This window comes from Trachemys scripta, chromosome 9 (assembly GCF_013100865.1).
Source record: "Trachemys scripta elegans isolate TJP31775 chromosome 9, CAS_Tse_1.0, whole genome shotgun sequence".
NCBI classification, from domain to species: Eukaryota; Metazoa; Chordata; order Testudines; family Emydidae; genus Trachemys; species Trachemys scripta.
The window spans coordinates 79,953,555-79,970,307 of NC_048306.1; the positions used below are offsets into that span (position 1 = coordinate 79,953,555).

Genomic DNA, 16,753 nt, shown 5'->3' on the forward strand with positions numbered 1-16,753 from the left:
TAGCATGATCTTATTTGTCTTCTTTTCTACAGCAACTATGTCTGGTATGTTTGCCTGTCCCATTTACTCTGTGACAATTACCAGAGCCCATAAAAATCTTAGGACTCTTCCTTCTCTAGAGCACTCCACAGAGGTTCCAATGCAAACACTTGGCAACCTCATTGTCTCTGTTCATATATTCTCTCCCAGCCAGGCTCCTGAAGATGCTCAACACATGCTCCATCTCTTCCTTTTTGGAACACATTCTGTAGTTAGGGGAGCAGTTCTGTCAATCAATTTTGTTTTCAATGTAATTAAGCTTCAAGGACTGCTTTTGTGCACTCATAATGAGGTGCTCTGCATCTCTTTTGAGGTATCTTTCTACAAACCATGAGTTTGTTAATCTTCAGTCACTAATTCAATCTCTTTTCACCACTCTGTGTAAATTTTTCAAGCCTTTCTTTGGCAATTTGCTTTCTCTTTCTTTTATGCTTTCTAGGGCCGAGTTGTGCACTCAGCTCTCACTTGTTATCACGATTAGATGATCTTTTACTGTGGCCGACTCCTCATATGATATATTTTTCAATGTCAATTGCTTCCTCCACGTATAGCAGACCTTTTCCTCCATCACATCATTGAATGTACATTCTGTTCATGTCTTGCTAGCTACTCACTTCTCTATGCAACACCAGAAACTTTCTTGTTTGGATGTCAGTTTTTTCTTTTCCTCAATTCCACTTGATCACTCTGCAAGTGTATCGTACTACTGGCATCATGCATATATTAATAGGGTGGATTGAATTCTTCAGGTTGAGTTTTGTCCTTAGTAGTTCTTATTTGTCTGTAATATTCTTTCCTATTACTTTGACTTATGTTGTAACTCCAACAGTTTCCTGAATTCAAGGTATTTATAGGAGCCAGGCTGAGACAAATCTTGGATAGTATCTTCATTAACTTGTATGTCATGTGATTGTACCAGTTTGCCCCTTTTTACTCACGCTGACACCTATTTAGCCAAGCCAAGCTGTATATCTTGATCAAACTTTCCTATACATCAATTTTTATATCTCCTTTTGTTACCATTCATATAGTTTAAGATCCTCCATACATAACAAATGGTTAACTAGTTTTTACTCTTTGCTGATAAGATAAACACAATTTCTCTCCCGGCTCATCCATGTCAGTGGCAACATCGCTACTGTGAACAGCATTGGTGATAAGGAATCTCCTTGAAATATTCCTCTTTTAATTTGGACTTCATCAACAAGAGTCCCGTCAAGGTAGAGTTGAGTGTTCCAGTTAACCACAGATTGCTGCAGGAAGGAAATGATCTTTGGATGAACCCTGAGCATTTTGATCCACGAAGGTGGGAGGGACACCATAATATGCTATTTGCTAGTCTATCCAAGCAATCTCAATTTTTTTTAATTTTTATATTTTTGTTTGTTTTGCATCTTCTGTGATCTTCCCGTTTATCATGAGGTGGATATCCTTTTGTCCCTTTCGTGTTTACTATCCAGACTTTTTGCTCAGGAGTGCCTCATTCCACTGCGAGCTAGCATGATCTCGATCTCCTCTTTGCCAGAATTGCCATTAGCAGTTTCCACATCATAGGTAAACATGTGACTGGTCTAAAATTCATAGGATCATTGTGGCCCTCTTTTTCTTTTTTTTCTTTTTTTGGTATAAGAACGGTTCTTCCTGTCCATCTTGGACATCTGTTCTTCAAACATTTATTAAGTTGTTCAAGTAAATAGTTATGGAGATTAAGTATTTCAGCCAGAATCTATACACCTCATCTGATCCAAGTGCTTTACAATTTTTTGTTCCTCTCAATATCTTATCTCCTTTTTTCTTTGATATTCCTGTGTATTCCTCTATTCTGTAGTTTTTAATTTTCTCTCTCACATTTTTAATCCAATCTGCTATCTAATTATGTTGTACATCCTCAGAACAGATTTTCTTCCAGAAGTGCTGAAACTCTTCCACATTCTTTATTGAATCTCTATTTTTTCCTATTCTGTTTTTAACGTTTATCTGATCAAAGAATATCCTAGGGTCGCTGTCATAACACTAGATTATGTAACATTTTTATCTTCATCTTAGCCTGTAATCCAGCTAAACTCTTATTTTTTATTATATTATTATTATTGTTGTTGTTAAATATGGCATGTGGCTTGAAAACAAATGCAGGTTCCTCTGCACTGGGAGTTCCTCTCTCCATCAGCAGGCAGTGCCTATAATTGTCTTCCTGATCAGCTACACCTGTGTTGTTGGAATTTTGGTAACTAAGCCTGCTGTAGATGTGTTGGTGCCATGGCTTAGGAAGCTGTAGTGTCTCCCTTATGAGTCAAAAGGGGAAAACTGTGTGAACGACAATATCAGTTGCATTTTTTAAATAATCTCTTAAAATAATCTTTGGAACTGTCCCTAAAATGCAGGTTAGTTTAGGAAAATGAAATAAAAGCTACAATGTTGTTACTTTAATGAAGTTGTATCATTTCTATTTTTTTCCCTTTCTCTTCATAATTTCTCTATCCCGGTTTCATTTTTTGTCTCTACTTTTTGTCTTTTCCCTCCTTTCTCTCGCTCTCTTAATTATTTTATTCTATTTCTCTCTTCTTGTGGACTTGCACACACTGGACCTGATTCTCAGGTTTTCTGGTCTAACACCACTGAAACTATATAGACCCAAAACTGGTCTCACAGTGGAGAATCAGGCCCTCTGCCTTTCACCCTCTCTTCTCAACCTCTTCCTTTTTCTCTCCATCCTAATCCATGGGCAAAATTCTGCTCTTGATTACACTGGTGCAAATCATAACTACTGAAGTCAGTATGCAACAAAAGGGTAAAACTGGATTGAGTGCAGAATCAAGCCCCAAGAATCTTCCTTTCTCCATCTCACTCTTTATTTTCACTCTCTCCCCCTGCACTCATTCAAACTCACGTTTACGCTACCTGTTTTGAGGATGTTTTCAGGACACCAACCAGGCCCACAGGTTGCCTTATGAACCTAGCAAAGCTGACAATCACTGCTAAGTCCAGAGTTCAGATCCAAGGAACAGATTTATTCAGCATAGGTACAGAGAGCCACATCCCAGTGATCATTTAAGGCATGTCAGGTTGAGTACATACAACAAGGTTGTACATAAACAAAGGCAAAGACATGTCTCTGTGCACTCTTTTATGCCCAAGATGACACTCTGCTTTCTATCAACACCCCTCGTCTCTGATCTGTTACACAATAATGATTAACAATATCTATGACCAAATATAAGATTCCACATAACACTAGATTATGTAACATGTTTATTTACTTATTAGCCATAAAAACTATTAATCTTAATATTTCACAGGATCTTTGGGGACTTTCCTTGTTTATCCTGAGTATACTTGGCTGGGTCATCATGACCGCCGATTAACTTAGTCCTTGTCCTGTACCCAAAATGAAGGACAATTCAAGAGTTGAATAAAAGAATAGATAGTACATCAAATCTTAATTAGCCAAACGGCTTTGTTTTGCATTCCCTCCCAAAAGGTTATTCAAAGGCCATCCTACAAACTAGTCCTCCCATTAGTTATACTGGTTATGCACTTGCTTATAATATTACTAGCTATTTTGATATATATGTATATATATGATCCATTAAATACATTATTAAATACACTTAGTTCCTTATCATTTTACATGAGGTAAGTTCACCCTCCCACTGTTTCACCTCCTTACATCTGTACTTACACTGCACTCACGCATTCTATTCTCACACACCCTTCATTCACTAACATTATTCACCCTACATAAACTTACTATTCACCAGTGGTGCTGGAACGAGGAGTAGTGGGGGTGCTGCTCCACCCCCTGGATTGAAATAGTAATAAACATCAAATACATGGTTTCCATCTTCAGCATCCCCAAAATTGTTCCAGCACCTCTGCTATTCACCCACTCTGTGCCTACCCGCCATTAACACTAGCAGTAAACTTGTACCACTCCTCTCTTGTGCTTTATACTGACTTATGACTATCTTATACATGTAGCAGCTAGAGGAGTGAAGGGGCTCCCTGTGCACTCTTATCTCCAGTACATTCACACAAGAGTACTCATAATATGGCCCATAATTTGCAACTAGTTAAACAAGTCCAAGTAAATCCCAGAACAGGAACCAAGTTAGGCAGAAGGGGAGGGGAAAGAAAAAAAAACAAACAAATAAATAAAGTGTAGCCCTGGAGAATTTAATGGGAGAGAGAATTCCACCATCACAATCCCTTGCTGGAAAGACCCTGCCTCCTGTTGACTCAAGACTGTACAATGCAACAGTTAAGTTTCCAGAGCTCTCTGAATAAATACAAAACATTAACTTGTTTTCTATAACCCCTTTTGAATATTTGATCAAATGCCTCACCTGGCCCACTTAACATATTTATGTGGCCTGCATGATATATTCACGAAGAATCTATATAATTTATTTATTTAAGGGAGTTTTCAATCCTCAGCAATGGCTCTGACCATTATAGATTCTCCTGGCCATCCCATTAATCTCACTGGAGCGTTAATACGAAAGTCCAGTGGTGACACTTTAAATGTCACCATGAACTATTTGATTGCTGATCATTCTAGCAGATGGTCTGAGGAAGGGGGTGGGAGTGAAATCTACCATAAAGGAGGACTTGAGAGTAGTTGAACAGTGGGAAATTCAAAGAGAAGAAAGAAGGAGACATATATGCCTGATTTACATTCACCGGGGGACAATAATTAAAATGGAATTTGGTCCTGTCTCCAGAATGAATTTGACACCCCTCCAATACAGAATATCTATGACCTTTCAAAAGCCTTTTAAGTTTCCCTCTGGCTCAGAGAGCTCAGGACTTCACCCCCATGATGAAGGAAGTGGAAATCTAACAAAACTCTATTTTCAGTATAGTAATTTTTCTTTTATATTTAAAGATCTACACAGTGGGTGTGGAGAGTTTTACATAAGGGAATCTGCATGATCTCTAGCTAGCCAGGTGTGGGAAAGGAAAGAAAGACTTTTGTTTTTATCAACTTTCTTTTCATAGGACTCTTGTGTGGGTGGAATTTTTCTTGCTGTTTCTTTCTCTCCTGCCTTCAGTGAGTTCAACATTGGGTGTGTGCAGTAAACAGCATAGCATTCACAATGATGAATTTTCCGACCACCGATAATCATACATGCTCAGTGAAGCCCTCCCTATACTTCATAAGCAGGACTCAATCCACAACTTACACTTTATTATTAGTCCAAAAGGAAGGATTTTAAAAAGGCCATGACTCAAAATTTGCTGACAAACTTCTAGGAGAGCTGGCTATGGCCACCAGGAAGAGTTATTTATGACAACCATTTGTCTTTAACATCCCCTATAGCAGTGAAGGGGAAATGCAAACCTGACCATTTTTATTTAACAGGCCATTTGGAGGCATCGCCTCTCACTTACACCACCCCATTAAGAGGTTTGTTTATAATGTATACAGAATTTCAGAGACTGAGCTGCCCAGGCCATGTAGTTTCATCTGTCTTTTCCCCCATCCCTGATCATGCAGGTACTGCACCCTAAAGCTGGAAATGCTCATCATGTGCAGTGCTGCTAAGGCAGCAGGGAGGAACTGGAGGATGCTCAGTATAGATAGAATAGGACATTAATGGGCACACAAGGAAAATAGTTTTTTCCTACCTCCCAGTCAGCTCCACCACTGGCTGCTGCAGAGCTGTTTGTTTCTACTCTATTATTAGCTTCTGAATAGACAGGCCTCCTACAGAGACAAGATCTGCCCCCTTTCAAGATTTGCACAGTCCGGAACACCATAGCTATTTTTTTCTGAATGGAGCCTTTCTATAGATCAGTCCTGAATGACAATAAAAAAAAATCATAAACATAAACAAATATAGGAGTTTGCTTTTGTGGTCTCTTATCAGCAGAACTCCTGAATGGAAATACAGCCTTATGTGCCATCAGGGCTATGTTATTCTTTATAAGATATATAATTAAACACAAATAAAAGTAGCCATTTGTAACAATGCTGGTCATTTAGACAGAACCCAAATCACCAAAAAAGGAAAATCAACCTTCTGCTGGTGGCACCTGACTCAGATCATGAAAATGAGCATGCGTCGGGCTCTACTGCTTTGGATTGTTATTGAACAGAACCCGTCATCAGCATGGACGCACGATTCATTTTTTTAATCACTCAACAGCCCTAATTATTCTATATCCTAGAAAGGGTTATCAGCCTGCCCTACTCTTAAAAGGAATACACCTTTTCATAAAGACAGAATATCAAATCTATTCTGGTGGCAAACTGTTATTATCAAGATCATAAAAGTTCAACACACACACAAGTATACTGCTCTCATAATAGGTTTTTTGGCTATTTCATCCTTCAAAAGTATAAGTGTCCTCAGTTTTAAAAAATTGCAGCTAAGTATAAGAAGAGGAGAATAAGAAATTTAATGTGCCATGTTTAATTTTTAAGGTTGCACAGAGTTTAGTGCTCTTGACTACAAAACATGTATAATTCACTTGATTTAACCTAGATATAGAAACAAACAATGAATATTCAAAAGGTCACTTCCACTAGATTATAATCTTTAAATTCTGCAATTCTTTACAAATGTATAAACTAATGTATTTATACTACAACCAAATAAGTAGTTTATTGACGTACTAACTTATGCTCACCTACTGTGTTTCTAAATTTAAATTCTTGTGGTTAGGAACTTCTATACCCTCTTCTTTTTAAGATCAGCTGTGTCAAGTCATCTTTTCTATTAATTACATAGTAGAACTAGCTATTCAACATATTAAACTTTTAAAATACACAAATAGTAAACATAGTACATATGTGTTCCCTTATATTGGACTCAAACAAAAACACTTACGTACAACAAAGGTCCAAGAAAGCAGAAGTATTGGAAAGTTATTTTCTTTAGGTGATATCTAATAATTAATATTCCGTTTTCAAGCAGTTCTCCTGCATATTGTATTATATTCCACAGCAATGTAAGTAAAGTGTCACACTGTACATGAATATTTCAGATCTTCAAAAATAGGATTTTCAATAATTTCCACTGAGGTAAATGGGGTCATCTGGGTGTTCAGCACTCTTGAAAATCTGACCACTTATTTAGGAGCCTAAATTAAGGATTTAGAAGCATAACTTTTGGCTCCTATATTTGAATAATGTTAGCCTTAACACACTTTAGCAGGCATCATCATGCTGAAGTTTATTCTTATACAAGAATTATACTATATTTAAACATCTCTTTAAATGACATTACTAGGACTATTTTCTATATTTTTCCTTAAGGCAGAAGCCTCGAAAATCAAGGCTTAGGCTTTCCTTCATAAGCTCATCGTTAATAAAAAGCACACACCAAAGAGACACTCATCCATGTCCAAATAGCAGTTTTCCAGCTAAGTCCTTCCTGTTTCACTTTTAAATATGTATTCGTAGCCAGTTTGCAAATTGTTTTAACTTCTGTACAAATTTATTATTACTTATATGATCTCTAAGTTTTTCAAAGTAACTTTCTTCTTTCCATATTCCCTTATTTTTCTTCAAGGCTTTTAGTTCTGCTTGAAGTAGTCTTTTGTGAAGCTTCCAGTATAATGGAGAGTCATGATGTAGTCCTTCAATACGTGTTGTTTTGCCAAGCCCTTGTCTCAAGATCTCTTCATTCAGACACACACTGAAAAATCTACCCTACAAAAAGATAAAATGAAGGCAGCATTTCACTTTATGTATTCACTTGGCTATTTACAAAGGATATTAACATTATTATACATTTTCAATTAATCTGTTGTATGAATTGTCTGAATGTTATGGCTAATTCTATACCCTTTTGGTGTTGGGAACTCCAGAAATACTTAAAAGTTGTACAACATTCAACTCGCTTTTAACATTTATTAATTAAACATGAAATATGCAGTCATCTGTGGAACAACATTTAATACACCAGACACTTGATCAATCAAAATTCCTAAGACATTGTAGAGCACTAGACTACAGAGCTATCTTGCACTGTATTTTCAGATGCCACAAACCATGACTGCGTAGAGAATTGCTAACTAGCCACTCAAAAGCTACACTAATATTTTAAGTGGGTTTGCAAAAATAAATATTTATTTTATCTCCAATTTGCATATATAAAATGTCTACATAAATGTTTAATTTAATATAATACCATTATATCTTACATATTAAGCAAGTAATAGCAATAATCACTGCAAATCTTGGGATATAAATAAAAGCTAAAGAACTGTCAGTCCTTCTGGTTATTGTGTTTACCTTATTTACTAAAATGAGGCAATCAAGCACCAAATCCTCCCTTCCAAGAAGCTGGAACCACATCATTTGTGCAGGTTTTAACTCTTCCTGTAACCAGACCATAGCATTCGGTGTCAGCTCCACTCCAGCAAGTCTGACCAGCAAAACACCATTTGATTGCCCTGAATATATTACATATATAAAAAACGTTTTTCTTACTCTACATGATCAAAAAAGATCCTATTCCACACGATGGACCAGATCCTCAGTGTCTGCAAAAAAGTATAGCTCCACTGACTTACATGGAGTATTTATTTAACTCACTGGAACAACAATGATTTACAACAGCAGAGGATCTGGTCTCATATGTTCAGACATGACATTTATCTCCTGTTTCAGAATAACGTGGTTTTGACCTACAGGACTCTGAAAACTTAAAAACGGTCAGAAAATATTTTCCTAGAAAATGTATGTACACATTAAGAAAAGAGATTCCAAGACATCAGACTGTAATGCTTAATGTCAGATTTTTATTCTTAGAGAATCACACTGCTTAAAAAAGCCTGATTTTTCTTTCTCCCCGGTATAAGTCAGGAGTAACTCCATTACAGTACATTGAATTACAACAGTGTGAAACTTGTGTGCAATTAAAATCAAGCCCAAGTATTTATTTTGTTGACATTTAACCTATCAATAATGTACTCAGAAGACTGAAATACAGACCTCTTACAGTGTCTTTAAGGCCAATGACACATTTGGTTACAGCATGATTTATTCAACAAAGATAATTCAATTTAAACTACATGTAAAAATAATTGCCCAGCTTCCAAAGGGAAGATGTATCATCAAAAGTTTAGTATGCCCAATTGATATTCTGGTTTGCTCATTTTTGAATAAATATCTTCCCTATGTATGAAAGACTTCTTAAAAAAATATTAACATTTTCTGACAGTATTTGTAGTAAAAACACACTGAACTATGATCCAATGGAGTTATACAACCTCACAGAAATCAATGATGTTATGAATATAGGAACTGCCTAACTGGGTCAGACCAGTGGTCCATCTAGATTAGTGTCCTGTCTTCAATCACAGCTGCTAGCATCTACTTCTGGAGGGTGCAAGAAACCCTGACATGGACAATTACAGAACAGCCTCCCCATATGGAAGTTTCTTCTATGCCCCTTCAGTTAAAAATAGGCTTGTGCCTTGAAGCATGAGTTTTTATAGCCCTTCCAATTTTTTTTTAATTCTATCTAATGAAATTTTGGATGTTCTCATTATCTGTACTAGCTAGGATATTCTAGGGAATATATGGGACTTAGGTGCTCAAATCCCAATGAATTTCGGTATCAAATCCCACTGATCAGTTATACTGGCAAACCCTCCTACTACAGCTATAGGTGCAACTTATACTGGTAATAGAGTGCTTTTGCCAGTATAGCTTATACTAGTTCCCTGAACAAAATAAGTTATACTGGCAAAAGCACTTTTTTACCAATATAACTGAACCTAAACTGGGGGATTTGTCAGTATAAAAGTGTCCAAAAAATCACACCCTTAAACATTATTATGCCTACAAAAGATTCTAATGTTGACGAGGCCTCAGTCTTTCATGCCTCAGTTCCCCAGCCATCAAGTGGGAAAACTATAATTCCCTGCCTCACGGGTGTGTTGTGAAGATAAATACATTAAAGATTGTGAGGCACTCAGATACTATGGTAACAGGAACCACATGAATACATAAGATGTCTAGACCGATGCATATTCAAATCACTGTATTAATAAATCCTTACAATACACTTTTAAAGTATGTGGATAAATATTACCTCATTTTACTGGTGGGGAAACTTCAGCAGAGGTGAAATCACATGGCCTCAGCCACACACAGAGTCAGAGCCAGAATTAGAACTCAGGCTCTCCTCACTCCCACCCCTTCCTCTACCATTGCTCATACAGTAACTGTTCTGTGTGTGGACAGAACTTCATTTTCTATGGCTGTCTCTCCAGCTGCTTTCTAAGGGCACTAAATTCACTAAAAAAGTTTTTAAAGGAACAATTCAGATGTTGCAGATTTTTGCTTGTTTAGTGGACATCGACTGTATCAACTGGAGGACATTTAATGTTGTCATTATTATCTCATTCTTCCTGCATTTTTACTTACATTTTCTCTGTAATGATGACAGGAAAGGAAGGCTAATGGGAACATGTTCAACTTCTAGTCCTTTCTCAGTTATGTGACATAACCTTCCCCGTAGTTTCACATTCTTTTCTATAAATTCTACTGGTATATCCAAAGCACTCGTAAATTTTGTTGTCTGTTGATACAGGAGGAAGAGTAAGAAAAATAAAAACAGCCGTTACACATTATTGAAAAAATGCAATCACACTGAACCAAGATTTTGTCAAGAGGAATCTTGCAAATTACAAACTCCAATACATTATACTAATGAACTTTATTATTATTAATTTGTTGTAGCTATTGCTAGACTTTTCCACAAAATTAAAAAGAATGGTCCCCGCTCCAAGGAGCTCACAATCAAGGACAGACAAGTAGACAGAAGTCAGGGGAAAGGCAATAACAATACCCATTTTATATACAATTTATACACAAGTCAATCTGATTTACTATATGCAGAATGGAAGAACTGTGTCTTTAAGAGAAGATTAAAAATCAACAAGGGTAGGAGTCTTGCAGATGAGCTCAGAGAGGTTATCCCATGCATGGGGCAGGGGTGCAAGGAAGGCGGCACATAAGTGATTTTGTCAGATTCTCACAAAGGGTGGACAATTTTAGAAACACGGGTGGCAGGAGAGGCTTGACAAGGCAGTATATGTGAGGAGGGGCAGAGTTATGTAGAGCTTTGAACACAGAGACAGAAGTTTAAAATTGATTTGACATGAGATGGGAAATCAATTGCGAGATTCAAAAAGGGAAGGTTACATGATCAATCTGATGGGCAATGAGTTTAACAACAGCATTTTGTATGGATTGAAGGAGGACAATGTGTGTGTTTGGGAGGCAAGGGGGGAGGATATTGCAGTAACCAAAGTGGGACATAATTGGAGCATAAACTAGAGATTTGGTGTGGGGGCTGACACATAATGAAGAAACTTTACTATTAATGTTTAATTTTAAAGCCCCTATTGTTTAAGATCATATGCAGGATATATTCGGATTAATCTAGTCATATAGTTATTAAGTGATTGATGCTGCTCTCACTGAATGGCACATCAGGCTCTAAAAAAGCCAACTGAACATCTCATTGTCCCATTTTTATTCTATTTACTAAACCTTCACTCTGTTGTCTGCAAGGTCCCATGTTTCTCAACTCCTAGTTAAGGGACCTTGCAGGCAGAGAGTTTGAAGGTTTTGTAAATAAATAAAATAAAATGAGGTTGAGAAGTGGCTCAGAGTCAAATCTAATTTGCATTCCAAGGTCCAACAGCCATTTAAGTGTATTTACAAAGACTTGAATTTTTTTTAAATGCCATCATAGGCAAACACCCAGGTTCAAGAAAAAAAGCAATGATTGCAGTATATACTATTCAGTACTGCTTCACATTAACAGCATTACATATAAAATCTTATTGATATCTAGGACATGTAAAGATCACTTAGGAATACTGCTCCACTAATAACCAAACAAGAACTCAAAGAACATTAGGCATATTCAGACTCCAAAGTATGAGGTAAAATTTGCTTTGTGAAGCACTATAATTTCAGTCCCTGCATAAAACAACTGAATAATTGTTTTTTCTAACATGAGAAATATATGAAATAAGAGATTTTAGTTGTATATTGATAAGGGATTTCCCTCTTCTCATCCCCAATTGCCTTTTGGAATTAAAAAGTGCTCTTGTGAGCTGTTCAAGCACCACAGACATTGCAAACCGTAAGAAAACGGTTCTCAGAATCGTAAGGAAAGAGTGGAATTCAACTGACTATGCCACCTCTACACCAGCTATCTGCCAGACAGAACAATGTTAAAATCTGCTTTATATTGCCAATGTGGTGCAAAGCAGTCTTATGAATGCCAGGAGCTGGCCCGGTGTGCCAGTCATAAGAGTGAGGGAAGATTTTAGGATGAGTATAAAGAGAAGGAAGGATATCACAGCTCAGGAAGTAGAACAACATGTAGAGAGTAACTGCCTGCTATGAAGAGTTATGGGAAAGGAACAGAGATAACAAATATCAGTGTTCAAGTCACATGAGTACTTCTGTTGACTCAACTGGGATACATACACTAGTAAAGTGAAAAAGGTCCCAAGACTGGAAGAGTGGAAAGGACAGACAGATGAGTAGGCATCTATCTAGAAGACTATAGGAAGATACAGTAGAAAGACACGGGAACTAAAAGGAGCAAGTCTATGGAAATTAAAACAAAAAACAAGGGCAAAATGGAACTGGAGAGAAACAGGATGTGAATGAAGATGACAGGGATGACATAGTCCAGTCTCCAGGGGAAAAGTTGCCTGAGGACAACATTTGAATCATCAAATGTTTAGAAAATAAAGATTTAGAAAGTGCAAGAGAGAGAAATGAAACAATCAAGGCAGAATGTGATCACAGCATGAATAGGAAATTCAGCAGACTGAGTCAAAGTAAGGAGGAATTCTAGCAATATTCTGGAAGTGGTGAAAAAGGTTTATAGACAAGGGAGACATATGAGGTCAGAGGGAGTCTGAAGTCAAAGTTGACATGATTTTTGGCCTTGGAAGTAAAGTTTAGTTTGAAAGTAAAGAACAGTCAGGAGGTGTGTGTGTAATTATGTTGCCAAAAACACAGCTTATTATTGCTATGTCTAATTAAAGATTTTTTGAAGATGAAGTACAATAAAATACATGCGAAAGCTTAAAGTTACTCTTCTGTCGATTAGAGATTGCACAGTTTGATTGTGAACCACTTCTAAAACCTCAGTACACTCGTAGCAATATTAAACCAGTGGAAGAGAGAATTTACAGACTTCCTGTAATCTTCCAATCCACCAAACCAGCCACTTCAAGATTCCTTTTCAAATATGAATAAAAGATCATTAAAAATAGGGATTATTTTTCAGTTGCTCTCAAACCCTAATGCAATGTTTTCACAAACTGTCATTTATAGAAACACTTGAAATAAGAACAGTATAAACATACTGTACAAGTTATTAGGGAGTAGCTCTTCTCTGCCCAGAACAGATTGCCTGTGGAGCCCACAAAGATGGCTGTTGGCAACATTTGTGGCGCACTGACGCCTAAGCTGCTGATCCAGTTCTGAGAATCAACTGAGAATACTTTCAAGCAGATCTGAATTGCTCCAGCTGCAATAACTCTAAAGGAGCTTCTCTCAAGGATCAATAGAGTTCAGGAGCACTTTGGCCACACCATGGCCCCTCCTCTATATGCTAGCCCTGTATCACCTAGATTCTCTTATGCCAAGGCAACACCACCCAACTGATCTGTTACCCTAGCTGTCTGCCTGCTTTGTTATGCCAGAGTGACACAAAGAAGGTGGAACAGTGACACAATCTGACCTCATACAACTTCAGCTAAAAGTGACAAATGGGTATAAAGACTGCTCATTAACAAATTATTCACAACTTACCAATTTAATACTCTTTGCAAATAAAATGACTCCAGCTATTGCCATTCCAGTGCTAATATTCTGCAAAAAACATATTTAAATCCTTAATTTTTCCATCTCTCATTATTTTCATCTGATTAAAAACATTAAAGAAAAAATAAGATAAAACCAAAGAGGTAATAGGCAATCAAGAAGTTCTAATATGAATTGACTCACTGGGGGATCTTGGGCAAGTTTTCTGTTTTGTATTTCAGTGAAGCTAGAAATGCTCACAATTCCAGATGTTGTGTATTATTATTAAAACATTGTTAAAGTCTCAATAGTTTTAGAAAGGATTGCTCAAGAACGGCCCAATACCTTCCCCGTGGGGTTGCCTATTATGCTGCAGTTTATTTTCCTCAGCTCTATTTTAATCTTGCTTTATTTAAGGGATGTAAATACCAATTAAAAAGTTAAACATTCAAACAATTAAAATATTTTGTTTAAATGGTTAACCGATTAAGCAGCTGGGGTCAATCCGGCGCGACTGGGGCCAGGAGTTAACTGTTATGGTGGGTTAACCAGTTGGACTAATGCTTACCAGTTAACATTTTACATCCCTAGATTATTTGTCATCAGATAATCTTCTGATGACCAGTGAATTGATTCAAAGCCAAAGGAGACAGCAGAGGAAAAAGAGGGATGACTCTTGAGCAATGTTTCAGAGTGGCAGCCGTGTTAGTCTGTATCAGCAAAAACAATGAGGCGCCCTTGTGGCACCTTAGAGACTAACAAATTTATTTGGGCATAAGCTTTCATGGGCTAGAAACCACTTCCTCAGATGCATGGAGTGGAAAATACAGTAGCAGGTATATATACACATCATACATGAAAAGATGGGAGTTGCCTTACCAAGTGGGGGGGGGTCAGTCTAACAAGACAATTCCATTAACAGTAGAATACCAAGGGAGGAAAAAATCACTTCTGTAGTGGTAATGAGGGTGGCCCATTTCAAACAGTTGACAAAAAGGTGTAAGAAACAGTAGGGGGAAATTAGATTTTGTAATGACCCATCCACTCCCATCTTTTCATGTACTATGAAAAATATCAGCTACTGTATTTTCCACTCCATGCATCTGATGAAGTGGGTTCTAGCCCAGGAACGCTTACGCCCAAATACCTTTGTTCATCTCTAAGGTGCCACAAGGACTCCTTGTTTTTGCTTGAGCAATGGTGCAGCGCCTGACTGTTGTCACGGGAACGGGTGGGCTTTGCATAGCCTGTCAAGCGCCAAGCCAACTGGGTCCCAACCATTTCAGCAGTGGACACCTCAATTGTCGCGGCCTGGGCCCGCCACCGCTAACTACCCAGCGCGCCCTCTACCCCCGAACAGAGCGGGGCGGGAGCGGGCTCGGTGCGCCCGCGCCCAGGCCAGTTACCAGCCCCAAGGCAGAGGGAGCTAATCAGGCCAGGGCGGTGCGTGGCAGGGAGGGCGCCGCCATCGCTCCTCCCTCCCCAGGACGGGACGTGTAACGTGTTCCGCCTCCCACACGCCCCCCGCGCTATCAGCGCGGCCCTGCCAGCGGCCTGCCGTCTTTGCGGGGCTCTCAGGGGTTTAGCCGGCCGCAGTGCTGAGCTCCCGGGGCTGCGGGCCGCCAGGGCGGGTGGTGCCGGGAACGGCGGGGCAGAGCGGGCTCTGAGGGAGCCCCCCTGCCATGGCCCTGCCACAGGAGACCCCCGGCCTGCCCTGCTGTACCCAGCCTGCCCCGCACGCGCCCTCCCCGCAGGGTACCCGGATGAGGGTGAGGTGGCAGTCCGCCCACTCGGAGATGCGCGCGAGGTACTTCGCGGGCTCTCCCTGCGGCTCAGCCATGACCCGGCCCCGGCTTCCCGCTCCGCGGATCCCCCGGGCCGCGGCCTGTCACGCTGGCTCAGCTCGCCCTGCCCGCAGCGCCACCTGCTGGAGCCGCCTGGTAGCGCACGGCTACGCAGGCAACGAGCACCTGACCTTCCCCCTCAGTGGTTCCTCCCCAGGGGCTGAGATGCCAGGGGAGGGGCACTGCCCGCCTGTGGCTGCCTCGCAAGAGCATGTCGCCTATGAAACAGCTCCCACACCATGGCTGCAAAGGGACTGGGGCCCTAGAGCACTGCACTATGGGGACTTGCCCCTGGCCTGGAGCAGCTACGCGCTACAGTAATAATACTCAGGCTGCCACCTGGACAAAGCCCTGGGTCACAAACCACCCACAACTCCAACGGAGGCTAAGAGGAGTTGAAGGTTCTGCCCCCCAGAAAACCCGGCCCCCCCCCCCCCCACACACACAATGGGGACAAGATGACTAACACTCTGCTGCATGTTCATGCAACCCCAAGGGGGCCACAGGTGGACAGCCCTGGAGTGGCAAGAATTACAGTGGTTACCTAATTCTGAATTCATTTCAGTAATACCAGCATATGTTCTGTTGAGTAAATTCAGACCTGGTTTCGGTAGGCACAGCTCTGTTCATTTCAAGGGATTTGCAGCAGGGCAGACTTTAGCCTTACATCATCCAAGAACTTTGCAGATATTAATTTATATACATAAGATTTCAGCTCTTCACTTTGCAACGTAATGCTATGCTACCTCAGTGCAATAAAGCATGCTATTACCACTCAGCCTAGACGTGGCTGTATTTGAATGGTGTGATATGTGTTCAGGACGTACTTCCTTAGTTTCATGTAAATTAATAGACCATTTGCCATGGACTTAATGGGACTAGGAGCAGGATCCATTTTAGAAGCTGGACTATTCTGATAGCCTTTTGAAGGCAATACAGCATGATAAAGTATTATTACAACATAAGTTTGGGAATTAACAGCACCTGGACTTTTGAATTACACTTGTACTAACTGCAGTTCTCCCAGTTAAGTACTGAATCTTGTGATGTAGCCTATATTTACTTTGTTTGG

The 16,753-nt window shown here is 39.4% G+C and overlaps 1 protein-coding gene across 7 annotated transcripts; it reads right to left on the reverse strand.

Moving 5' to 3' along the window:
• Positions 1 to 3,026: 3,026 nt before the first annotated feature.
• Positions 3,027 to 15,758, reverse strand: C9H3orf33 (chromosome 9 C3orf33 homolog). 7 transcript variants are annotated; one of them, XM_034782154.1, is made up of 5 exons: positions 15,597 to 15,756; positions 13,847 to 13,906; positions 10,424 to 10,577; positions 8,282 to 8,442; positions 3,027 to 7,696 (listed from the first exon to the last, which is right to left on the reverse strand). In XM_034782154.1, the coding sequence occupies exons 1-5, from the start codon at positions 15,675 to 15,677 to the stop codon at positions 7,430 to 7,432; spliced, it is 723 nt and encodes a 240-aa protein (XP_034638045.1). In that variant the 5' UTR covers positions 15,678 to 15,756; the 3' UTR covers positions 3,027 to 7,429. The 7 variants fall into 7 exon arrangements, with proteins under 7 accessions (XP_034638045.1, XP_034638051.1, XP_034638046.1 ...); XM_034782160.1 differs by lacking the exon at positions 15,597 to 15,756 and adding an exon at positions 15,244 to 15,488; XM_034782155.1 differs by lacking the exon at positions 15,597 to 15,756 and adding an exon at positions 15,052 to 15,232.
• Between the last annotated feature and the right edge of the window lie 995 nt (positions 15,759 to 16,753).

Coding starts and splice junctions, on each gene's coding strand:
- C9H3orf33 (XM_034782154.1), bottom strand. CDS start 15,677: ATGGCTGAGCCGCAGGGAGAGCCCGCGAAGTACCTCGCGCGCATCTCC. Junction 13,907..15,596: donor GCCACCTCACCCTCATCCGG/GTACCCTGCGGG, acceptor TGTTTTTTGCAG/AATATTAGCACTGGAATGGC. Junction 8,443..10,423: donor GTCATCATTACAGAGAAAAT/GTAAGTAAAAAT, acceptor TAATATATTCAG/GGCAATCAAATGGTGTTTTG.